The sequence below is a fragment of the Corapipo altera genome, unplaced genomic scaffold, assembly GCF_003945725.1.
Source record: "Corapipo altera isolate COAL_440 unplaced genomic scaffold, ASM394572v1 201, whole genome shotgun sequence".
Lineage (NCBI taxonomy): Eukaryota > Metazoa > Chordata > Aves > Passeriformes > Pipridae > Corapipo > Corapipo altera.
In genome coordinates this window covers 740448-766339 of record NW_020884940.1, presented here as the reverse complement: position 1 = coordinate 766339, position 25892 = coordinate 740448, and the positions used below count along the sequence as shown (strand labels likewise).

General features: G+C 51.2%; 1 protein-coding gene across 2 annotated transcripts in view; it reads right to left on the bottom strand.

The window, feature by feature from the left end:
* Positions 1–25892, bottom strand: part of CSMD2 (CUB and Sushi multiple domains 2) — a 252563-nt gene that overhangs the window by 49878 nt on the left and 176793 nt on the right. For both annotated transcript variants that reach the window (XM_027661147.1, XM_027661148.1), the window contains 15 exons: positions 25219–25410; positions 22715–22853; positions 22070–22257; positions 18840–19034; positions 17946–18062; positions 15278–15391; positions 15060–15155; positions 13729–13932; positions 12840–12964; positions 8349–8445; positions 7442–7546; positions 4072–4190; positions 3915–3984; positions 769–885; positions 172–381 (listed from right to left, as the gene is read on the bottom strand). In XM_027661147.1, coding sequence (XP_027516948.1) covers positions 172–381; positions 769–885; positions 3915–3984; positions 4072–4190; positions 7442–7546; positions 8349–8445; positions 12840–12964; positions 13729–13932; positions 15060–15155; positions 15278–15391; positions 17946–18062; positions 18840–19034; positions 22070–22257; positions 22715–22853; positions 25219–25410 — 2088 coding nt within the window. The remainder of the gene's footprint in view (positions 1–171; positions 382–768; positions 886–3914; positions 3985–4071; positions 4191–7441; positions 7547–8348; positions 8446–12839; positions 12965–13728; positions 13933–15059; positions 15156–15277; positions 15392–17945; positions 18063–18839; positions 19035–22069; positions 22258–22714; positions 22854–25218; positions 25411–25892) is intronic.

The window sequence follows — 25892 nt, the reverse complement described above, 5'->3', positions numbered from 1 at the left end:
TCCCTGGAGGTTTTTAAGAAGAGACTGGATGTGGCATCAGTGCCATGGGCTGGGAACCACAGCGGGGTTGGATCAAGGGTTGGACTTGATGATCTCGGAGGTCCCTTCCAACCCAGCTGATTCTGTGATTCTATGACTGTCCCCCTGGTGCTCCACCCGTGCCCTCCTCACCTTGATATTCCAGTTTGAAGCCTGGCTTGTTCTCGGAGTGGTCGCTGTGCAGGTACACGGTGGTTTCGTGGGAGGTGGACAGGAGGGAGCCGGGCAGTTCGGCGCCGCTGAAGCGCCCGATGACGGTGCTGGTGTCGTAGGGCCCGTTCCTGATCTCCACAAAGTCATGGTTTGGCTCGGTGGAGAAGTTCAGGAACTGGATGTGAGCACCTGGAGAGCAGGAAGGAACAGTCTGCACCTAAAGCTCCACCTCCAGCAGCACCCGTGGGGCCCTGGACAGCCCGGGTAGGCAGAGGGACATTCACCATGGGGGGAGCAGAGGGTGGGCACACACTGACAGAGAGCAGGTTCAGATTGGAGATTAGGAAGAAATTCCTCCCTGTGAGGGTGGTGAGGCCCTGGCACAGGTTGCCCAGAGAAGCTGTGGCTGCCCCTGGATCCCTGGAAGTGTCCAAGGCCAGGTTGGAGCAACCTGGGCTAGTGGAAGGTGTCCCTGCCCTGGGACTGGATGGGCTTTAATGCCCCTCCCAACCCAAACCATGCCATGATTCTATGATCTTCCCACCACCTCTTCTGTCTCAAACCCAGCTGTCTCACCAAACCCCACTGGCAGCAATATCCTCCACGTGCAGTCCAGGTTGCTGGGATAATTTCCTGGGAAGCCTGGGCTCAGGAGCACTCCTTCCATCTCTTCTGCTGTTCCTCCACACTGGGCTGTAAAACCAACAGGGTTAATGGTCAGGATCCCTCACAGGTCTGTCTGGAGGATGGTCATGGCCAGCTGTGTGGGAAATGAAGGAATGAAACACTTGAGAAGAGAAAGAGGAAATCCTGCTATGGAACCAACACAAAGCTGGCCAAGCACATTACTAATGCAGGTGTCTTTTTCCTGCCCTCTGCAGATTAAAGCCTGGGCCCAGAGATCCAGTTTTGGCAACCACAGAGGGAGAGCCAGACCTGAACAGCAAGAGAGGAGCCAGACATTGTATCAGTGCATGTCATGCACCAGCACTTGCTTGAATTTTTAACCAACTGAAAAATTACTGTGGAGAAACAGAGTGATCCTAATTTTGACTCCAGTTACAGCCACTTCTTTTCCTTGTTACCTGCTCCACCTGCCAGTCTCTGGGCAATTACCACCAAATATAGAACAGGGTGTTTGCACACCCGCTGCAGTCCATCCCCTCCCAAGGAGAGATCCAGAGATGACAGCCCAAAAATATGTTTACAAAAGGCATCACATGAAATTTAAGCACACAGATAGCATCTTCTCATGCTTATCTGGGTGACCTCTGCCTGGCTACAGCAGCACCATCCAGGTGGATGTTCCCCTAACACGTTCTGACAGCAGGGGACAGACTCTTTGTCCAATATCTCATTACGTGTGTACTTGCTACTAACAAGGTTTCTCCCAGAAGATTTCTCTTTCTTTTTCTTCTTTAATGGCTCTTTAATAGAACTACTTCTGAATTATTTAGAAGTCAAGCATCTGGGCAAAGTAGACCAGGAGAAAATCAGCACACTTTGGCTGGGGAAGAGGGTTGTGCTCTGAGCAGGGGCACAGCCACGGCCAGGGCTCTGGGCAGGGCTCAGACCCATCACTGTGTGATGAACACAGGGCAAAGAGCCCCAGGATGGTCAGCACGGGGTGCTGGGACACCCCAGAGGGGATGAGGGGCACTCAGGATCATAGAATCATAGAATCAGCTGGGTTGGAAGGGACCTCCGAGATCATCAAGTCCAACCCTTGATCCAACCCCGCCGTGGTTCCCAGCCCATGGCACTGATGCCACATCCAGTCTCACCTTAAAAACCTCCAGGGATGGAGAATCCACCACTTCCCTGGGCAGCCCATTCCAATGGCTGAGCACCCTCTCTGCAAAGAAATTCTTCCTAATCTCCAACCTAAACCTCCCCTGGCACAGCTGAAGACTGAGCCCTCTTGTCTTGCTGATGGTTGCCTGGGAAAAGAGATCAACCCCCCCCGGCTCCCCCCTCCTGTCAGGGAGTTGCAGAGAGTGAGGAGGTCTCCCCTGAGCCTCCTCTTCTCCAGGCTGAACAGCCCCAGCTCCCTCAGCCTCTCCTCACAGCACTTGTGCTCCAGTCCCTTCCCCAACTTCGTTGCCCTTCTCTGGCCCTGCTCCAGCCCCTCAATGTCCTTCCTGAGCTGAGGGCCCAGAACTGGACACAGCACTCCAGGGGTGGCCTCACCAGTGCTGAGTCCAGGGCAGGAATCACTTCCTTGGACCTGTTGGCCACACTGTTCCTGAGCCAGGCCAGGATCCATTGGCCTTCTTGGCCACCTGGGCACACTGGCTCCTGTTCAGCTTCCTGTCCATCCTCACTCCCATCTCCCTTCCTGCCTGGCTGCTCTCCAGCCCCTCTGGCCCAGTCTGGAGCTGCCGGGGGTTGTTGTGGTCAAAGTGCAGGACCCGGCCCTTGGCCTGCTTGAACCTCATCCCCTTGGAATCAGCCCATGGATCCAGCCTGTCCAGGTCCCTGGATGACCCACACTCGGCTGCAGAAGTGTTTGTGCCTCTCTGGAGCTGGGTGACCTTTTCCAGCAGAGTGGGAGGCAGCTGAGGGATGGGACCAGATGGGCTGGGGGGGTGTTTGCACCACTACTCGTGGTCCTGGCTGGCACAGAGACCCCCAAACTCAACCAGGCTGGTGTTCACACCCCAGTAGTGCCTCAGAGGCACAGCCCAAGCAGGCAAAAAATCCTGCTGAACTGAGGGACTGGTGCTGATTAAGAGAAGAAAACTTGTGGTTCCTCAGCCAGATGGGAATATTGGGATCCTCCTCCATGCTGGGATCTCCCAGCTCTAGAGCTGAGCCGAAGGGCTTCTGATTTCTTTCAGTGCAGTTCCCAAGGGTGTGGGTCCTTTAGCTCAGTCATTCTCCTGTAAATGTCTCTCTATTTATTCCTGGCCTGCAGATCATCAGATAAAAGAACTGTTAGCTCTTATAATTACTTTAAAGCTAAATGATGTAAGCTAGAACAGCAGGAGCCTGAAATAACTGTTAACTAAAGCTATTAAATGCATAAATGTCTCTCTCAGAGCTGCAAAATGTGCAGCATGAATATTAAACATCTAGATTTGCTAAAAGCAAAAGACTGAAAACAATCAAAAAAGCTCCAGCAAGTTCCCTGCACCTCTGTCCTTCTTCTCTTTGGGATCACTTGTTCCGTCGTGGAACAAGTCCCTGCCTAGCCCTTTTCTCTCCTGAACACTCAGCAGTGTCAGGGGCAAACACCCACCTTGACAAGTGACCTGTGGTCACAAATGGTCCCACAGGACCTGCTGGACTCCAGAGTGGGAACAAGACACCCGAGGTGCAGTTGGGATACTGGGAGATAACAGATTCCATGTGATATCAAGATTCATTTCATAAAAACAGACCACGGTCTTCAGACGGAAGAAAAAATCCCCAACCCGTGAAAACCAACCTGCTTCCAGCACAAAGGAATTTTAGGTTTCCCCCTTTGAATGGTTTTGTGTGTTGAGGAAGATCATTTTGTTATTTCACATCTTCTACTACGGCCACATTTTAAACATTCAAAATAAAGCACTCTGGGCAGCCCCCGGGGGACTTCTGGGTTGCAATTTCCCTGGCAACAAATGAGGATTTTTCCACACTCAGAACAAACCTGAATTTCTCTAAATCAGGCCACTTAACTTGTATTTTTTTGGGGGGAAGTGCTATAAATATGTGTCAGGCAGAGAGAACAGGAGCCCTACCGATGCAGAGCGGCGGAGGGTAATTCCAGCGGCGGACGGTGCCCGGCATGCAGGAAATGTGGGAGTGACCCTGCAGGGGAGGAAAACAAGACACAGGGTTGGATCTCCCACAATTCCAGGTGTTTGTTGGCACCCTTTGGCTGGGCACTGTCCATACCTGCAGGGCGTAGCCCGGCTCGCACTGGAAGGACACGACGTCGTTCACCAAGTAGCGCTCCCCGATCTTCAGGCCATTCCCAGGAACGGGGGGCTCTGGGCAGCTGGACAGACCCACAGCTGTGGAGGGAAGAGGGATGAGTGCTCCTGGGAGCAGGGATGGCATCTGTGCTGGAGGCAGGAGGAATGGGAACACACGTCTCCATTTCACCCCATTCCCCTGTTTGCCAACCGCCACCGGTGGGGGGGGTTTGGATTCTCCCCAAAGTCCCGTGGCCTTTGGATTCTCCATGGACAGCCCTGGCTGTGCAGCATTCCCATGTCACAGGGCACATCCAGGATCCACAGATATTCCCTGGAACACACATTTCTTTTCAGGCAGAATTGTATCACCAATCCCTTGGTGATTCGTGGCCAAACCCATCCCGAGTGAACCAGTGATGGAGGAGCTGGACCTGGGACAACCTGAAACCAAACACCCACCACACCTGGAACTGTGTGTGCCTCTGCCAGCCAGGCAGCACCTGAGAGGGATGGGAGAAGATGCAGGAGATCAGGGGCACACGGAATGTGTTGTCATTTGCCCCTTTCTGGGGTTCCAGTCTCCGACCCTTTCCCTCCCATTTCCCATCACAGTCTGAATTTGCCAGGAGCCACAAGCAGGGCTGGTCCTTGCTGGTGCCTGCAGAACAGCCTACGAGATTTCATTCAATCCCACTTCCATCCCAGCTACATTTACAACTGGGAATATCCTGCTGCAAACCCAATTAACAACCCCTGAGCTCTCCTTTACACGTCTCTCCTTTACACGTCTCTCCTTCCCTCATCTCCCCTTCCCTCCCAAACACCAAAGGGAGATAAAATGAAGCCTGAAGGCACCTCACACCCGCTTCCAGCACCTCCCTCACTCTCTGTGCTGGCAGCTGCCACTACAAGATAACCTTCTGCATCACTGCAAGGGCTGATGCTCTGCTTCAACCCCACCGAGCCACAGCAGAGGGGAAATAAAAGAGAAAGGAGAGAGGGAGAGAGGCTGAGTCTCCTCCTGAAAGCCCAGTCACGCTTCCCAGCAAGGAAACATGTGTTCCCTCCCCGCACATGGATGTACTGCTTGACCTTCAGAGAGGCAGGAGAGAGAAAATGGCTTTAAACAACTTCCCGTTCAGATCAGTGGGCACCGAGTTCCACTCAGCCCTAAATTGTTCTTGCTCTGCTCTGGCTTGTGGAGCATGTGGAGATAAGAGCTTTGCTCCAGCAACCCAGTGAGGGAGAAAAGGGAGAAAAACTCTGGTGTTTTAGCTCATCTCTCCAAACTTCCTTGCAGAGGCAAAACCTGGGGCTGGGGGGGCTCTGAAATTCCGGTCGCGCGAGCAAAGCCAAGAAAACCACGTTATTCCAGCTGCCCTGAAAATCAACACCTACTCATTTCCTCAGCAAAGGAAACGAGCAAGCCTGATAATCCCCCAGCCTGATGAAAAAACCTGCCCAGGATTGTTGCAGTGGGGGAATTCGGTGCTCAGAGAACTTATTGATTGGAAGGGAGATGGAGAGGGAACGAGGGAATGTCTGACCCAACATCCATTTGTGCAGCTCCCAGTCCCCAGCCTTGCTGGTTGCTGTAATCTTGCTGGGTTCAATAATTGACAAAGTTTCAATCTGCAAAGCCTGTAAAAGCTGGAAGGGTCAGTACTTGCTGGCCTCTAAAGCACAGGCTCAGCTGTGACATTCACAGCATCCCAGACTGGTTTGGGTTGGGAGGGACCTTAAAACTCATCCCATTCCACCCCCTGCCACGGGCAGGGACACATTCCACTAGCCCAGCTTGCTCCAACTTGGCTGTAAAGACTTCCAGGGATGGGGCAGGATTCCTGTGGATGCTTTACAAAATGAAATGAGCTTTCAAACCTCTTTGTTGCTTTAGGAAAAAAACAAACAAACAAAAACCCAACAACAAAACAACAACAAAAACCCACCAACAGAACATTGGCTGGTTTCAGAGACAAGATTTGTGCTTCAGAACCAATTACCAGATAAAGTGTCCAGCAAGAGCCAGCTCTGCTTGCATTGCCCCGGGGAAGATTGGGAGCACAGACACAGCAGTGCCCACAGGGCCCTCAGCAGCACCAGGGACAGCAGGGACAGCAGGGACAGCAGGGACAGCAGGGACAGGGGCAGAGCAGCCCCTGGGACCTGCAGGAGCCCCAGCCTGGCTCCCAGCCCTGTCCCACAGGGATCTCTGGCACTGCTCACTCCCTGCCTGCTGAACATCCCCCTGGATGTGCTGGGAGCTGCCCTCCTGCCCTGCCCTCCTGCCCAAACCCTCCCTGGAGACAACCACAGAGCAGCCTGAGCTCCAAGGGACCCACAAAGATCATCCCCCCAACTCCTGGCTCTGCACACCCCAAAAATCCCACCGTGCGCCTGGTGTTGTCCAAACAACATTCCCTGCTGGAACAGGGAATAACAGCCTGAGGTCACAGCCCCCAGCACAGTGACCCTCTGCAGCTTGGCTGGAACACAGAACACACCTTTCCTGAGCAGACATCTGCTCCCATGGCAGGAATCAAAACACACACACGGGGGGGGGAAGGGGAGAAGGAATTTTTTGGCAATCCCACCCAAACCTGACAGCTCATTCCCAAGAGACTCCCTGCCCTGCCACGTCTTCCAGCTTCAGGCAGGTTTGTTCCCATAGCACTGAGGACCTAAAATACAAAATACTGTGCCCTGTTTTGCACCCCCAGCACAGGACAAACATTGCTAAGGTGGTTCAGCAGAGGGCTCAGCACCCACCCTGTGCCCAGAGTGTCTGTGCAGCTCCAGCCCTGCAGCCTGCCCAAGCACAGGCTGCAGGAAGATGGGCAAAGCCAAGTTATTTGGTTTTATCTCCTCTCTGACCCTGCTCTCTGTGGGAGGTGCCATGAGATGACCTCTGAGGGCCCTCCCACCCAGGATTTTCAGGAGAGGACGTGTCCAGCCCTGCATGTTCTTTCCAGCAGTGACCAACACTGAATGCAAAGAGCAGCCAGGCCCTCCCAGCCTCTGGCTTTTCAGGCACCTCCCAGGTAAAGATCACAGCCCTGTGCTGGACACACCAACTCTCCATGAATTTTTAATACTTCTGCCTCCACATCTCCTCCTCCTGTGCTCCAACACAGCAACAAACAGGGCTACCAAGAGCACCAGGGTCAGCCCATGACCCCACATCTCCTCTGCTGCATCTGTTCTCTGTTTAACACCCCCCTCCCTGCAGCTGGAGAGCAGGGGAGCCCCAGCAGCCCCTTCCCCAGCTTGGAGGTGGCAGCAGCAGCTCCGTAATTGTCTCCCCAGCACTCAGAGGAACTGGGAGATCAAGGCTGAGCTGCTCTTACTTTTGTATTCCAGGTGGAAGCCGGCAGCAGAGACACTGATATCCGAGTAGAAATGCAGATAGAGCTGGTTTGAAGTGCTGTTGAGCAGAGCAGGCACTGTAGTCCCTGGGAAAACAAGAGGGGCACAAAGACAGTGAAGAGGATCTTTCTCCTCCTCCTCCGTGTCCTCGGAGATTTGAGGCAGGAGAGGCTGAGAACAGAAAAGTCCTTTAAACTTAACAAGCTCCCCTGGTTTTGATCAGGTTCTAATGAGGCCAAGTGAGGAATACCCAGGGTCCCTCTGCAATGGCCTTTCCAACAGGCAGCTGCTGAATTTTGGCCTATGAAGTCTCACCACCGGGCAGACAAAAAGCATCAGGAAGGGAAGAGGGGGTGAGGAACAGTGTGGGAGGAACTCAGGGAAGTCCAGACTCCTTCTCCTGCCTCATCCCCTGGAAGTTCTATCCTAGACTCCCTTCTCCTCCCCATCCCAAAGCACCTGCAGCACATTTGGGTCTTAAACCAGCAAGAACTGGGGTCATTGTTCTGCATCTGAGAGCTTCCCAAAGCTCTGGCTCCTCCCTGCTCTGCCAAAAGCCACAGTTCCCCACGGAGAAGCAAAAAAATACATTTGTTTTGTAGCCCTTTCACACATTTTGGTGCAGGTGAGGTGTCTGAGCTCACCCCACACAACCCACCCAGGAATTCCCAGTGCTGTGGGAATTCCCAGTCCCGGGCTGTGGAACAAACCCCACTGGGATTGTGTTGGAAGCTCCCTGTCAGTGTTTCCCACAGGAAGACAGCTCCAATTCCCAACCCAACAGGCCCAGGCTTAAATCTGTGCTGGGTTTTTGAAGCACTTGAAGCACAAGCTGAGTTTTAGGAGGTGAAATGCTGGGCTGGACCCAGGGGGGTGCTGAGCACATACCAGAGAAACTCCCCAGCATGGTGGCTGTGTTATCCCCTCCATCAAACACTTCCAGGGAATCCCAGTTCTGCTCAGTGACAAAACTGATCACCTGGATCTGCAGGGAAAGAAAAGGCAAAAAAAAAAATAATAAAAAATAACAGGCCAGTTCCTGCACTAATGGTAATAAATTAAATTAATCTTGGTTAAAGGGTCACTAATCAAGTTACCACACACCCTTATTTATCCTATTTAACTTGGAGACCTCCTGCCTTATCTGGGCTTACCCAGCTATTTTTTCCCTCCAACTCCAGACTCTGTGTCAGGAATGATGTTTTCTGCTGCTCCCAAAAAGAGAGAGCTCCTGCAACTGCACAGCTCATTTGCAGCTGCTGAGAATCCCAGCCTTTTTCCCCCCCTTGTTTTGAGAAATCCCTGAAGACTTTCAATCCTTTCAAACCAAAGCAACCACCAGCAACCCACGAGCTAAAAGGAAACAAAAAAACCCCCAACATTAAACAACGGGATTTTTTTTTAAAAAAAAAAATCCAATCAAGTTTCTGCCTTTGCCTCGTTTCTCTGGGCTTTTAGTAGAATCACTCGAGCTGCATTTTCAAATTTCACCTTTCCCTGCCACGGCCCATAAGGTTTGGAGGCTTTAGGAAGTCACTTGACTCCATTAGTGAGAACATCAACACGATCTTCAAACGAGCTGAGAAATCTGCATTTACACCCAAAAGCAGCTCATCCCCCTGGCAAAGAGCTCCGTGTAATGGCACAGATTTGTCTGCCACAATTACCATTAAAATGGATTTTGTCTTTATTCCTTAAATACAGGGGGTTCAAAGCATTCAGTGTCCCACTAAAAACACAAAGTAAATCAAGTTTGGTGAACTGGCTGAGAGAGTGAGGCAGCAGAGCTGAGAGGAAGCCAAAGGTCTTTGGGAGAAAACAGCTTTAATCTGTCAGCTCTTGATGAAATTTTCAAACACTGGGCGCCTCAAATCAAACTGGGAGACCAAAACCCTAAAAAAAGGCCCTTGAAGACAAATCAGGAGCAGAAATGACTTGTACAACTCAGCTGCAGACAAGGAGGATGCTGGAACTTTGGTAATTTGGGTGAGATTTCCCTCTCCTGCAGAGCCTCAGCTCTTTCAGATCTCTCTGGATGAAGAATTCCTACCAATCCCAATGGAATTCAGCTGGATCCTGGCAGCACAGAGCAGGGAGGGGAGCTCAGTGCCCTCAAACCTCAGCTCCACACACGTGGACACGACTCTGGGAACCCCCTCCCTGTTTCCCCACAGTCTTATTCCATGGTTTTTTCCATGGAAAACCCTCCTTTTTTCCCCCCCAGTCTTATTCCATCCACCCCAAACCCCCACTTGCCTCTGCCCCTCTAAACAGCAAATGCAACACACCCATTTAAAATAAAATAATAATAAAAAAAATCAAATAAAATCCCATTATTTCGGCCACTTTAACCTTTTTTTCCTCCTTGATTTCTTCTCCACAACAGAATGGGCTCTAAAGTTCCTCCAAAGGATTTTTTTTTAGCAGAAAGTAAGTGGAGTTCATCTGGTAGGAATTGCAGTGACCCCCACAGAGCCATCACTGCTCACACTGACCAAGCCAATCCCTCCCTTCCTGCCTCATTACACCCCTATTGTGATTTCCATTATTGAAAGTGGATTGAGAAGGAGCATTTTGTTTGCTCTTACATTTCCTAAATTATTTATTCTCCTCTCCCCCCCCCCCCCCCCCAACCCCCAACTTAACGGAATAAACATTTTTAAGGTCCTAATTCTAGTCTGACATGTGGATTCACAAGGGATCTGCATCTATTTACTGCCATGTATATAAATTAATTCACTCAGGAAGGTTTGCTATGGGGATGAATAATTCATGCCAGAAGTACCCTGATTACATAAAAATCCTGCAAGTGAGTCCTGCTACCAAGAAAGCTTTAATTTCACCTCCTCCCCTGATTTACAGTTGTTTAACCTTTAATTGTTGCACAAAACCAGGGTAAACTGATGCTTAAATTAGCATCTAATAAACAAAAGCAGTGACCAGGGAAGGGGGCAGGTTCTGTGGTGGGTCCAGCTCTGTGACCATCACCTTCCTCGGGTGTCTCCAGTGTCTCATCACCCTCCCAGTAAAATATTTCTTCCTAATATCTCACCTAAACTTCCCCTCTTTCAGGCTGTCCCAGGGGAAGGGGATCACACTGAAGGACCAGGGTCCTGCTCTTCACCAAAATTCTCCCACCCCAGACCTGCCAACTGGACTTCCAGCTTGGCACTGGCAGAGCACAACCACAAAACACACATTTTTTTGTTTGCCTGCAGTCTGTGTCAGACCCCAAAACATCCCCTGCAAAAAAATCCCACCCAGCAGGAAAGGGATAAAAAAATAAAACAGTGAAAAATAAAAAACCAACCTCCAAAAACCCCCCAAAAAACCAAAACCCCCAAACTCTTAAACCATTAAGCCATTCCATTTCCCAGTTTTACATGAGAGCTGTGTCTGCACAACCCAAGAGGTGAGAAAAACCAAAATCTCTTATGAATAAAGCCAGGCTTAACATCCTGCTGCAATTCCTGCTTCCCTCTGGGCTCAGCTGATGGGCAAGAACAGCTCCAAGGGGCTGGAAGGGGTTGGAAGGGGCACTGAGGGTTCACACTCCAAACATGGGGGTGCAGAACACAGACAGGTTATTTACAAAGCTTTAAAAATTAACTGAGTTATCACCTCCCCACCCCAGGAATCTTCAGCAACCTGCAAACTGCCTTGACTCTTGACAAGTTTGGCTGGGCTAAATGGATCCTCCTGTCATTTGTGGGAGGTTAAAAAATGGCTAAAATTCCAGAATTTGCTGGACTGGGCACAGCAAAAGCCTGGCAGAGGGTTCAAAACATCACCCCAGGCTGGTGCTGTTTCTCTGTGATGCCCCCAGTGCTGCTCCCCCCCCCCCAGCTCTGGCCATCCCAGAGCCAAGGTCAGGTGTGGTTCTGGGTCATGATGTGGTGGCACCAGGTAACAATTCCCAGGTTAAAAACCTCCAGCCTGGGAGAGCTGAGCTGCTGTTCCAACAAACCCTGTGCCAAGAGCTGGGAGCTGCAAACCCATCAGCAAACACAGGGCAGAGAAATAAAAGCACTTAAAGAACAAAACACCCCGTGAAGTGGTGCAAAGAGGAGGGAAGAAACCCTCAGATAAGGAGATGTGGGATGAATGGACCTGCCCAAGAATCCACCTCCCGTGTGTCACCCCGTGCCAGGCTCAGGGAGGACACCTCAGGGGGGGAGCTTTGTCTCAGCTTTGGTCTCTGATGTTTGGGTTTAATTCTCCACATCCTCCTGCTCACGGGGCCATTCCTGCAGAGGAATGATAAGGGCCCACAAAAAGGATCTGAAGAGGGAGCTCATTTACCTGGAGACAGGGAGCAGCAGGGCTGGGATTGTACAGTCACACTGCTGCACCTCTGCTGGCACAGCACAGCCACGCTCCCAAGGCTCCCAGCATCCCAGAATTACAGCACTGCAAAGAGCTACACCCAAAATATCCAAATATCCAAAATATTCCCCAGCACAGCCACACGGCCCCAGCTGGTTTCCCACACACGGTGCCTCCAGGAGGCAAAAATCCATTGGAATCGTATCCTGAGCTGGGAGGGACTCACAAGGACCATCCAGTCCAGCTCCTGGCCCTGCACTGACACCCCAACAATCCCACTCTGTCCCTCAGAGTGTCTCTCAGCTCCCTTCAGGCACTGGAAGGTCACAATCAGGTCACCCCAAAGCCTTCTCTTGTCCAGGCTGAACAATCCCAATTTTCCCAGCCTTTCCTCACAGCAACCTGTGCCCAGGTCCACCCCTTACAGCAAAGGATTTCTTCCCAATATCCCATTTAACCAGTCCTCCTCCAGCTTGAGGCTGTTAATTCCAGACTCTGCTGTCATAAATAAACCAAAGCAGAGCAACCATAAATAAACACCACCAGTTTAAAGCTCTCAGGTCTCTGAGCACCTCGTGTCTATTGAGCAGTCAGGAATCAAAGTCTGCTCCCTTTTTAGATCTACTTAAAACCCTACAGCTCCAGCAGAATTGGGAAGGGACCCCCAAGGATCATCCAGTCCAACCCCTGGCCCTGCACAGACACCCCAACAATCCCACCCTGTCCCTGAGAGAATCAACCAAACCCTCCTGGAGCTCTGGCAGCCTTGGGGCCGTGCCCAAACTCCTGGGGAGCCTGGGCAGTGCCCAACCAGCCTCTGGGGGAAGAACCTTTCCCTGAGATCCATCCTAACACAACTTCAGGCCGTTCCCTGGGTCCTGTCCCTGCTCACCCAGAGCAGAGCTCAGTCCCTGCCCACTCTGGCAGTCACAGGGTAAGTGAATATCTGATCCCAGAGAATTCCACGTTCTCTCCTGGGAGAGGCAGAGATTCACAACACGTGGCCTCTCTAAGAGCACCAGACACTGTTTCCTCCCGTTTTTGACACTGTACCTGGATCCCTGCTCCTTCAGGGACTGTGATCTTCCACACACAGTTGAGGCTGTTCAGGTAGGGCTCGGGGAACCCCGGGGACAGGATGGTTCCCTTGCGCTCCGTCAAATTCCCACCGCACGGCACTGCAAGGAGGAAATCACTGTTTGAAAGTGGAATTTGCAATTGGCTTTACACTGAAAACACCTTTCAAACACCCATCCACGGACAGAAAAGCAAGAACTGACTCATGATTAGAGGATTGTGTTTGTATAAATAACCCTTTTTCAGTAAATCTCTCCCATAACTTCTGACAGGGCAGTGCCCAGCCCTCACAGGTCAGCCAGGAGACTGATCCTTCAGGAACTGCTCTCTTCCAGAGGAGGAGAAAAGCAGCTTTCAGACACATCTGAGTCATTCCAGGTGCTGTCCCAGATCTCACAACAACTGCTGGATCAAAAGGTCCATTCCCTGGAATCTGAGGTTCAGCTGCTCTTGCTCAGAGGCAGGTTGGGCTTCTTTATGTAACAGAGAATCCCAGAATGGTTTGGGTTGGGAGGGACCTTAAAGCCCATCTCACTCCAACCCCCCACCATGGGCAGGGACACCTTCCACTAGCCCAGGTTGCTCCAAGCCCCATCCAACCTGGCCTTGGACACTTCCAGGGATGGGGCAGCCACAACTCCCTGAGCAGGCTGTCAGAGGTAGGAAAGAGGTTTTTCAAGTTCCATTAGTGGTTTGTTTTGCTGTGGATGTTGGGGGTTTGATTTTTTTCATAGAATCATGGGACACCCTGAGCTGGGAGGGACCCACAAAGTCCAACCCCCGGCCTTTCCCAGGACAACCCCGAAAATCCCACCACGGCAAAGGACGAACTGTTCTGTCTCACCTCCCCCCCGAGGTCACCTACCCACACAGGTGGGCACGGACACGTTCCACTGTGCCAGGGCCCCGGGCATGGTGAGGCACTCGATGGTGGGGGAGCCGTGCAGGGCGTAGCCAGGGCTGCACTCGAACCTCACCACGGCGCCCACGGCGAAGTCGCTGCCCAGGCGGCGGCCGTGGCGCGGCTCCGGCACGGAGCTGCACTGGGTGGCACTGGTCCTGGGCACGGCTGGGGGGGCAGCAGGGACCAGGGGGCAGGGAGAGAGAGGGATAAAACACGGTCAGAGCACGCACGTCGGAAATATTGAGCGTTGGATGAAAGATCTGTTAAAGGCGGCGCGGAAATCTGGTTGTACCCGAAGTGCGAAGGGGCTGAGCCCAAACTGAGCCCAGACTGAGCCCAGACTGAGCCCAGACTGAGCCCAAACTGAGCCCAAATTGAGCCCAAATGTGACCATTGAGGAGAGAAAGCACTGACAGCATCATGGAATATCCTGAGTGGGAAGGGAACACAAGGACCACCCAGCCCAACTCCTGGCCCTGCACAGACACCCCAACAATCCCTCCCTGTCCCTTGGAGCATTTCATCAGAACCTTTGCTCTGCTGAACTCTTTAAAGATCACACTCAGAACCACAGTTGTTTTACAATAATTAGGCAGAAATTCCAGAGAACAGATCTCTGGATACTCTGAAATCCAAACCATGTTTCACTTTGCCCCCAGGGAAGGCACAGGTCACTCTGTTGTCTGTCCCCACTTTGCAGCAAAAGCTTGGTTACAACAGACAACTCCAGAGAGCACGTGGGTGAGAAATCCCTTCTGTTTTCCCACTGTTCTGTGCATCACTGTCTATTTACTCCCATAAAATCCCTCAGTGGGGCCCTCCCAGTGCAACACAAGCTGTTACTGAGGGGATCAAGGGGCAAGAGTTTGACAGCAGGAGACCTAAGCCTGTGACACGCAGAGAGGGAGGATTTCAGAGCTGCCAGACAAGATTTCAGCTGCTTACACCCAGAAATGTGCTGAAATGCCACTGGGAGAAATTGCTGGGGGATAAATCTCCAAATTCCCCGTGTAACTCAGGGCATGACTCAGTGAGATGGTTCTGATACTAATCCTGGGACCAGCGAGGGCTGAGGCTGAGTGGGGATGAAAGGTCTGAATACAAAGTACCTACAGCAGCCAGACAGCCCTGCCAGATCACTGCTCCTGAAATAACACTAATCCCTTGGGATATTTCCTGTTCAGGACCCACAGACACCAAAAGCAGCTCCGGACACTTTGGGCCATCCCCATATTTTTGACCGTTATCTTGGGACCGACCCGAGGACTCCTCCAGAACACAACTGTACTCACCTTGGTAGACAAAATGAAAACCTTTGGCTGTGGATTGACCCTTGGAGCTAAATTTGATGAGGATCTGGTTGGTGGTAGCTAAGGGCAAGGATTCACCTGGGTGGGGAGAAAGGCAGACAGGAGATGGGGACGGCAGTGGGACACACAGAGCAGGCGCTCGGTGTCGGGCTGGGGTTTGAACCTGCTCTTCCCAGCAGCAACAGGGACGTGTTTCCTACCTGTGTGAGAGCCTGAGAGGGAGCTGAGGAGCCTGGAGTGCTGGTTGGGGCCATCATGGACCTCCACGACGTCATTGAGCGCGGTTTGGAAGAAGGCAAACTGCCCGAAGACCACTGAGGAGAGAGGGAGTGGGGGGGCATGAGCCACACTGATGTCCCTCTGCTGTCCCTCTGCTGTCCCCATTGCCACCCTCAGCACCCCTCACACACAACCAAGAGGTGTTTTCACAGGGCCATGGAATCAGGAACACCCTGAGCTTGAAGGATCACCCCAGCCCAGCTCCTGCCCTGTCATGGGACATCCCAACAACCCCATCGCTCCAAATGACACCATTTACTGTCCCAGCACACACTGAACTGTTTGGGCTCGTGTTTCAGCTGCTTTTATTCCAGGCAGAGACAAACAGGGCCTGACTGACAGCCTGGGAAGATGGGAACCCTTTATTTAGCCCCAGAGTCGGCCCAACAGAGGCAGCCCCAGCCTCCCCCGTGTTCCTGCCACGGCTCCTTCCCACTGATTCATCATCTGAGGGGGAATCTGTGACTCATCCCCTCCCTGCCTGCACCACACGGGCTTTGTAATTCCACCAAGCCATAATTATTATTTATTGTCTGTATTGAGCCTCTGTCAGGGAACTGGCTCCCCTTGGGTCAAGCATCGCACAAAACCTGGACAAAATAACAATCCCTGTCTTGAGGAGCTTGGATTTCCAGGTGGGATCTCTCTGCTCGGGGTGGATGGTTGGGAGAGAGGATATTCATGACTTTATTGACATTCAATCCTAAACCTGCTTACAGAGCCTGTTAATGAGGGTGCTCTGGTCTCACTGCATACAGTAGATGTATTTTTATTTATTTATTATTATTATTACCCTCATTATTATTATCACTGTTATTTCTATTATTATTACATGTTATGATCATCGTTATTATTACACTTTAAGGGATTTCATTCTTCCCATCACCACAGACTGACAGCTACCTCTGGATTCCCTTCTCAAATTAAGCTCTGATTGCAAACCCATCATTTAAACCACTGAGACAGAAAGCAAAACAAAATAACCACAGAACCCCTCAGAAAAAAACCCCTTCACTGAACTCTGACCCTGCTGAGGAAAGCACATGATTTTTAAAAATGATTGTTGCTGTTGTTATCACTGTTGTTGTTGTTGTTGTTGTTGTTATCATTATTATTACTATTATTATTATTATTCTCCCTGCATACAGTAAATAGCCAGGAGCAGGCAGAGCTCATACAAGGGAGAAAATCACAATAATGAAACGATCAGAGCATTTTTTTAGCTGAAGCAAAGAGACTTCAGTTATTTATCTTTATTTTTCACAGGATAACAACAGGGTGGTTTTTTTCTCCTGACAAATCTGCACTTAGAAGCTTTTTATTCCTCCCTTTGTCTCCTCTCCTGGCTTTGCCTTTTCAAGCTCTTAAGTGCAGATTCACAAGCTGAGAGGTCTCTTGCTGTGAAATCCATCATCCACCGGGCCACGACACTTGTTCCCTGCACATCCAGGCAACATTCCAGCCCAGCTCTGATGTCAGGAACACTGGAAAAGTGACAGGAGCACAGACACAGCCCCTCCCTGAGTCCTGTTACACAGAACCTGAGCAGGGCAGGGCTGGGAAATGCAGAACCTCCCCTGCTAATGGTTCTCCTGCTCGTTTTTAATGAGGATATTGAAAGGGAGCAGGTGGAGAAGAGGAACTAATTTCCCTGTCATCCCACCCTGGGATCAGACTGTCTTGGCTCCTCTTGTTCCTCTGTTTTTAAGACAACACCAAGACCAGCTCAAGTAAAAGAGATCCAAGAGCTGTAAGAGCAGTGTTGGTACTTCATCAGGAGCTCAGGTGGATCCTGGATGCACTCAGGAATTCATGGAATCCCAGGCTGGTTTGGGTTGGGAGGAACCTTAAAACTCATCTTGTTCCATGGGCAGGGACACCTCCCACTGGACCAGGCTGCTCCAACCTGGCCTTAGACACTTCCAGGGAATTTGAGTGTTTCCAACTGAGTTCTGGACACAGAATCCTTATTTCCTACTCTGCCATCCTGGCACAGGGAATCCCAAGCAGCTGGAAGGGCCCTGGGGACTGAGGGGATCAATACAATGCTCTGAGAGCAGCATCAAAGAACAGCACTTAGAGCCCCTCACCTGCCAGAGCTCTTTAAGGACTTCAAATTCCCTTCAAACAGGAAAATCAACCACTACCAACCCCCAGCCAGCTGCCCCAGGAGCTTCTAGAACATTCTTAACTCTTGTATTCAAGCTCTGACCCAAACTAAGCAGCACCAAAGTCTAGAAAAAGAATGACAGTCCTTATAAATGGATCTGGCTTTGGTTTGTACCCAATTTTAGAATTTAATTTACATGTCCCTGCCCATGGCAATGGGTTGGAATGAGAGGGTTTTTAAGGTGCCTTCCAACCCAAACCATTCCATGCTTTTTCCACATTACTTAGAAATAAAAAATGACCCTTAAGTCACACCCACAAACCCACCCACAACAAACAGCACCCAACAGCACCACTTGTTTTCCAGCCTCCCTTATCCCTGTTTCCAGATGCACTTATTTCACTGCTTTGTTCCAGTCAAATAAAGCAAGCAAGAGCTGCAGAGCAGGACAGAGTTCCAAAAACACTTGGATACAATACCATAGTCCTTGGGCACCACAATGAAGTACAAGCAGGCCTGGCCAGTGGTGTAGTTTTGGGGGTAATTCGGAGACAGGACGACGCCGTCGGAGCCCGTGTACTGACCCCCACAGGGAGCTGCAAGGGACAGGCAACAAGGGGTCATTCCCAGAGCCTGCAACACCAGCTGCTCCCAACGTGCTGGGCCCTGTCAGTGCCCCCATCCTGCTCCAGGTGATCCCTGTGAGTTCCCGTTAAGGAAAACCAGGCCCTGAAATCATCCCGGCTTCACATTTCATTATCCAACCGTGCTGGGTGTGCTGCAGGATAATGTGGGATAACTGCTCCCCACCTGCCTCACAGCTCAGGGCCTGGCAGGATGAGCCCCTGCTTTTTTTCACCCTCCCTTTCCAAAATCAGGGATTTCCTTCTTCCCCCTCAGCACAGACTGACAACTACTTCTGGATTCCCTTCTCGGATTAAGCTCTGACTGCAAACCCATCATTTAAACCATTAAGTCAGAAAACAAAACAGAAGAACCACAGAACCCTTAAGAAAATAACATATCTTGTTTTCTCCCTAAACTCTGACCCTGCTCAGGAAAGGGTTTTGATTAGCAAGGCTCAGGTTTAGCAAATGTTTAAGTGGCTTCCTGAGTCCTGCCCTGCACCAGGGGCACAGGATCTCCGTGGCCAGTTCCCTCTCTCTCCAAAGAAGGTTCAAGAAACCTCTAATAAACTCATATAAATCAGCTCTCCCTGATTTTAACACCGGGGGGGGGGTGGTGTTAAAAAGCCTGAAAAAATTACAAAAGGCTGAGAATCCCCCTCTCTCTGCAAAAAGCAACATCAGGTTGGCGACTGCGACAATGAAAGGTTTGGCAGCGGGCAGGTCGTTCCCTCTCCCTGGAATTACCTGTGCAGGTGGGGCGGGGTTTGTTCCAGGTGGGTTTTCCATCCCCTCCCATGATGCAGGTGAGGGTGGAGACCCCCTGGATGTCGTACCCCCCGTCACAGTAGTAGGTGATGGTGGATCCCAGCTTGAGGTCCGAGCCCACGCGGGTGCCGTTCCTGATGGAGCCCGGGTCGAAGCACGACTCCCGGGGGTTTTCTGGGGGAGACAATTCCCAAGAGCTTCACTGGTCTCCTAAAATCACCCTAAAACTTTGGTCAGTTACGTTTTGGGGGTTTTTTTGGCTTTTTTGATCTGCTGAAGCACATCATGAAGGGCAAGAGCATGTGCAGAGCTCAGGGCTCAGCTCCCTCGTGCTGGTCCAGACCTTCCTGGGATGTCCAGAACCAGCACTGGAAGGAGGAAGGTGCCAGTTCACCCACATATTTACAGGTACCCAACATCCAATCAACGAGGCAAAGTCTTGATTTCCCAGAATCCCTGAGGTTGGAAAAGCCCTCCCAGCCCATGGAGTTCAACCTGTGACCCATCCCCACCTTGTCCCCCAGCCCAGAGCACTGAGTGCCACATCCAGTCATTCCTTGGACACCTCCAGGGGTGGGGACTCCAAACCTCCCTGGGCAGCCCCTTCCAAGGCCTGACCACCCTTTCCAGCAAGAAATTCCTCCTGATGTCCAACCTGAGCCTCCCCTGGCACAGCTGGAGGCCGTTCCCTCTCCTCCTGTCCCTTGTTCCCTGGGAGCAGAGCCTGACCCCTCCCCAGCTCCCCCCTCCTGTCAGGGGGTTGCAGAGCCAGAAGGTCCCCCCTGAGCCTCCTTTTCTCCAGGCTGAGCCCCCCCAGCTCCCTCAGCTGCTCCTGCTGCTCCAGCCCCTTCCCAACTCCCTCAGCATCTCCACTGAACTCTCCCCACTCCCTCTCCTTGCACAGGAACAGGCTGGGAGGAACTTTGCAAACCAGGACACACAAACCCAGAGTGAACATGGAGCGTATTTCAGATGTGCCACATCTGTTCCCATCATCTCCTGGCACCCCACACTCCTGGATCCAAGAGCTGTCTCTGCTCTCACCGTGGAAATTCAGTGCCATGTGTGAGCTGGGTGACTCTCCAGATGTGCAGCACGGCTGCAATTATGGCAAAATGATTACAAGCACTTAAACAAAATGAAGACATTTTTCTCCCTGTTCACTCTGCCCTGCAGAGTTAAAAACTCCATTTACATATGAAAATTCCAGTAAAGACCACGGAGCTGTCAGGTCTTGGATACTTCTTTCCCTCTTCTTCTAAAGTTGTTTTTTTTTTTCCCCTTTTTTTCTTTTTTTTTTCCCTTTTTCTCCCCTGCCTGAAATATAATTAGGGGCTTTGATTAATCCTGCTCTTTTGTCATTTGGAAATTGCTCATTAAAGCTGAGGGCCTTCCTGAGAGCAGTGGCTCTGTGAACAATTAGAATGTGTTTAAGCATTAAATCATGGCCTTTTAGTATTTGGGGAAGGTGTGGAGGGAGAAACAGAGAGCAGCAAAGCCCCCAGACCTCGCTTTTGTTTTTCTGCTTGCAGTGAAAAATGGGAGCAGCTCCAAGGATTCCTTCACCACTGGGGATCCAGGTGAACAGGGAACAAAGGGATGTGAAATGTTTCCACCAGGAACAGCAGCCACTGGTTTTCCCTACACCACCAACCTGGCTTGGAATGTTCCTTTTCCATAAGGACACAGAGTTGATTTTCAAACAGCATCACTCAGTTCTGACTGTTTTCAAACAGTGCTGGGTGTTGTTAAACAGCCTGCCTTGCAAGGAATTTTACAGCACAGGGTTCCTGTGGGGAGTTTCCACCTTAAATAACCCATAAATAATGCTGAGTGGATGTTTATAAGCTCAGGATGGGCAAAACAGTTCTGGCAAAATAATCACGAATTTCAAATTGGGCTCGGGGATGGTTTGTTTTCTTTTTTCCATTCCTTTGGAAGGGTGAAAAGTAATCAGCTTTGCTTCATTTCCTTTCCATTTCATGCCTCTTCACTTCTGGCCCGTAAGAGAAAGAGGAGTTACTAAAAAGAGTGAGGAAAGTCTCCCACTTTGGAGCTCCCAGCCTGGAAACTCCTTCCTGTGCCTGTCACCCAAACCTCCACGTGCTCCTGGGGTCACCCCTCACCTCTCCAGCACGAGAGGCCAAGCCCAGTTCCACAGGACACCTGGAGCCACTTTCCCCACGCTCCAAACCAGTCTCTGCAGCCCAGAGCAGGCTGGAGGAATCCTTTCCAGCTCTGTTTCCATCCCCCAGTTTTTGCTCCATCTCCCTGCTCTGACTCACCAGATCCCGCTTTTGCAGAGCAGATTTTTACTCCAGCTCGTAACAACTCCCTTCTTCCACCTACTCCAGGCACAAACAAGGGGTGCACCTGCCAAAGCTGCCTTCTTCTTCCCCCTCTCCCCACCAGCAGTGCCAGGTCTGTCACTTCCCAGCTCATTCCAGAGCTAAAAACACCCGGGGATCTCTCCAACCACGACAGCTGAGGCCACCACACTGTTTTACTGCCTCCCTCCTTCCTCTACCTCCTTTGAGGAGCTGGAGCATTTCCAGAGCTGGAAATGGAGCTGGGGAAGGGGTTGGAGCACCAGGAGCACAAGGAGCTGGGTGGGCTCAGCCTGGAGAAGAGGACGCTCAAGGGGGACCTCATGCTGGAGGAGCTTTAAGATCCCTCCCAGCCCAAACCACTCTGTCATTCTGTGAAGTGGCATCTTCTGCTCACCAGAGACAGAGTTTGATTTCAGTGTGGAGCAAGAAATATTATACAGAATACAGCCTGGACAGTAAAGGAATGTTTTCTGGGAATCTCCCTTGATTTTCTTGAAAGAAAAAAAAGTAAAGACTTTCTTCTCTGTTCACCGAAGTCCCACAAAAAAGCAGCCACTTGTGACAAATCCCACAGCCCTTTTCTGCTGCTGTCTTAGCTGTGTGCATGTTATCTATGCACCCTGGCTCTTTCTCCAGCCTCCAGAATTCCCCATTTTCCCTACATGCCTCTTAAATGTGTTTTGGTGGTGGCAGAACCTCGGGATGACTCCCGGAGAGGAGAGAGGCTCCCACGGCGCCTCGAGCCTCTCCCGCTCGGTCCAGCTTTGCTTTAACCTGGTCAGAGCACAGGGAAGGTGCCAGTGTTTGCTGAGTGAGTCAGGCCAGGCGTGTCCAGGTGTGCCCAGGTGTGTCCACGTGTGCCCAGGTGCCCCCCCTCACCTGTGTACTCGATGACAAAGCCGGTGTTGCTGACGGAGGCGTCGCTCCGGAACGCCAGGAACAGGCTGTTGCTGCTGCTCTCGATCCTCTCGGGGAGCTGGGAGCCATAAAAGCTCCCAATCAGGGGGCTCAGGGAGTCAGGGCCATCATAGATGTGAAGGAAGTCATAGCCAGGCTCCAGGCTGAAGCTGCAAAACCAAAGGAGTGCTTGGAGCAGGAGAACTCCTGATGTACAGGACATTCCTGACTCCACCCCACAGGTGCATGTGCTGCACCACAGTTAAATCTAAATAAGCCCTCTCAGCAAGGTATTTCACAATTAAAACTACCCAATATGCTTCCTCCCATAGGTTTTTTTTTTTGGTGACTAGAACAATATTTGGTAGAATTACATTCTGTTAAAACAGCTGATCTGAGGGGATGCTTCTGGCACATAAACACTGTGCATGTCAAAGAGGAGCTGCAGCTCAGATATGATGTTAATCTGATGTTCCCAGATTAATGCTTGGGAACAAGTTGCCCAGGATATGAGACCATCCCACCAGGTTTGGTTTGGCTCCTTCACAGAGGGACTTGCAGCCCTTGGTGCCCCCTCCCCGTGCCCAGGGACAGCCCCAGGGGGGAACCACGCCCTTGGGTACTCACATGTTGAACACCAGGGCAATGACATAGTCTGGAGACACCGTGAGCTTCCAGTCACACTCCTTGCCAGGGGGGTAGGGCTCAGGGTACTGGGGGGACAGGATCACCCCTGAGGGGCCCGTCAGGATCCCTCCACAGGGAGCTGCAAACACAAAGGACAGGCAAAGGGGGCAGGGTTTGTACCACAGACACTGAAAAACCAGCAGGTGAGGTGCAGGGAAGGCAAAGCAGGGAGCTGTGGACAGGTGAGGTGTCAGGGAGGCAGCTGACACTGAGATATCCTGGAATATCCTGAGCTGGAAGGGACCCACGGGAGTGTTGGAGTGCCAGTCCTGTGTTACAGGAGGTTGTGGTGGCTCTCCCAGAGGTCATTCCAGAGGAGGGACACACACACACAGAGAGCCAGGGACGCCACCACAACCCTCCTGAGATCTGTAAGTGAGCAACCAGAGGGACAGAGAGTTATTTTATGCTTTTCTGTTGCATTCCTTTAGGCAGCTCCCAGCCCCAGTCTGTTGCTAACCAAGTGCAAACATGTTGTCTGGGCCTAATGGCTCATTCATGTTTATTCCAGTTACCAGCACATTAAATGCCAAGCTGATTGAAAAATCAATTATTACTTTTTTAAGGCTGGAAGTGCCTGCTTGTGTTTCCAGCGTGGCAAACAGGAGTGATTTTCTGCCGTCAGCCTTTCTGCAGCCTCCTCAGGAGGGTCGATGCTCTGAGATTCCCTCAGTGCTCAGATCAATCCTCCCAGATTTGGGATGGGGGAGAGGGAGGGGAGGACAGTCTGTGTTAAACTCGGGGCTCTGACACCAGCCTAAGGCAACAAAGGGGTGGGAAATGAGCTGGGATGGGGCAAAAGTGATGGAACAAATCTGGGAGGGATGTTCCATGAAGGAGTGAACACATGTGGGCTTTGATATTTTTCTGGTTTTATCCTGTGGGCTTTCCTAAAGCTTGTAAATACACAAGAACTTCCAGACATCAGGTAAAACACAGTGGGGCTGGTCTAAAAAGGTCACAGTGGAGATTAAACCAGAGACTTTCCCCCAAGGCCCCCCAAGTCCAGCCACAGGAGGGCTGTTATCCCTCTGGGATAGACAAGGAAATCACAGCACAGACACGAAAGAATTTGGTTGAAGGTCACCCACAAACACCTTGGAAGAACCACAAGCACCTATTCTGTGTCCATTCACCTTCATCTTAACCCCAAGGGTGCTCTCCCCTTCCACTCAGGGGAAAATCCAGAAGAAACCAAAGTGTGAGGACTCGTGTTTGAAAAGCCCGAGGGAGACAAGTGTTCAACACCCCCTGATTCCTTTGAAAATCCCACCCCCTGGTCTCCAAAGGATTTAAAGCAGTGAATGATCCCAGCCACTGCTGTTTGGAGCTGGCCAGGATACAAACTTCAAATGGCCCAAAGCTCCTGGGGCTGTCTCAGTCGAGGTTCCTGCTCAGCCCACGAAGTCGTGCAAAGATGTGAAAATCCATTTGAAATGCTAAATATGTAAAATCCAAGCTTTCAATTTAACACCCTTTCCCAGCTCAAGCTCCAACCAGGCAGCCTGTCCCCCCCAGTTCCTGTGAAACTGGTATTTGGCCACTGATTGTTCCTCCAAACCCTTTGTCCCTGGAGAAGGGAAGGAGCAGGACGTTGTTTGCAGCTTCTTCACGGAGTTTATGACTCCAGGTCAAACAGGAGGTGACCTGTGGGAACTCATCTCACTCCAAGATAAAGGCACTGGCTGCTTTTCTCTGCAAAGGACTCAGAGTTCAGCTCCTGGTGGGAAAACTCCACAGGAAAATGAAGAGCTGGGCACGACATCCAACACCATGATTTAGTTACAGCCCTGGGAAGATTAAAAGAACTGTCTCTGGGAGGCTGAGAAGGTGCCACACTCAATCCAGAGTCATTCAGAACCCAAGTCCTCCTGCAGCACAGACCCTGGGCATGAAGTGTGATGTCAGAAAGTGAATTAATTGGTTTTCTTGCTTGGGGTAACAGTGCCCAAGCAGCAATGAAGGTTACAGGTAAAGTCATTTGTGGTTGGCATTTAATTGGCCAGCAAATTTGGTGTTTATTGCTCTAGAGTGCTTGGCATGACTGGGTTTGGATGTATTAAAAAGAATCCCTTTCAGGAGCTTCTTTTATTCCTTTATGAGCTCAAAGAAAATGTCAGAAAGCCCTTTCTCATGGCAGAGTTTGCTGTCTCCTCATGCAGAAATGATTCACCCACAGCCCCAATCCTGAGTTTTAAAGGAGCCTCTAATTTTGCCTTGTCAGGTTAAATATCATCCCTTCCACTGCACCGTGTCCTGGGAGCTCCCAGCATCAACTAGATCCTCATTGTCCCAGACACTTCAGGGATCAACCCAAAAAAGTTCTGTGGGACAGGTACACCTGGAAATGCACCTCTTGGAACCAGGTGGTACCTCCAGGCCCAGGAGTCTGGGAATGGGAAGGGGCAGGGAGGTCGGTGGGGGGGGTGGCTGCATGTCCTTACCTGTGCAGGAGGGAGGGTCTGGCTGCCAGAAAAACCTGTTCTCCACCTGCACACAGGTGATTTGGGCCTCCCCTTGCAGGGCATAGCCCGGGTTGCACTGGAAGGTGATGGAATCTCCTGCCTCCTTGCTGTCCCCGCTCCGGCTCCCGTTCTGGGGAATTCCCGGGTCGTTGCAGGACGTGGCAGTGGAAACTGAGGAGTAAATCAATATATATTATACATCTTTATCTGCTGCAAGGCTTAGAGCACATAAATATATCTCTATTTATTTCCTACAGCAGCTGGACCCAGTCTCTGCCCTCACACAGACACCCAAGCCATTACTTGTCCTCCATCCCTCCTCCTCCTCCTCCACTATCCCACAGAGTTTCCCCACACGCAAAAACTGGCTTTTCCTTTGCTCTGAGCATCTGCTACTGCAGCTGGAAAAGGCTCTGGGGAGCAGCAAGTTCTGCACTGCACAGAGGGCAGGTTTGCTGTTCACTCAGTGATCCACACACCCACTGATCTCCCGTGGCAGCTTTGCAGGATTCTGTGTCAGGCACGGGCTGCAAAATCAACTCATCCACCAGCACTTCTCACTTCCCCTGAGTGGTGAGGAAATGCAGCCTCAAAACCTGTGAAGCATCAAGCCTGACCTTTCAGAAAGGCACGTGCTTCCCTCCCAGACTTGC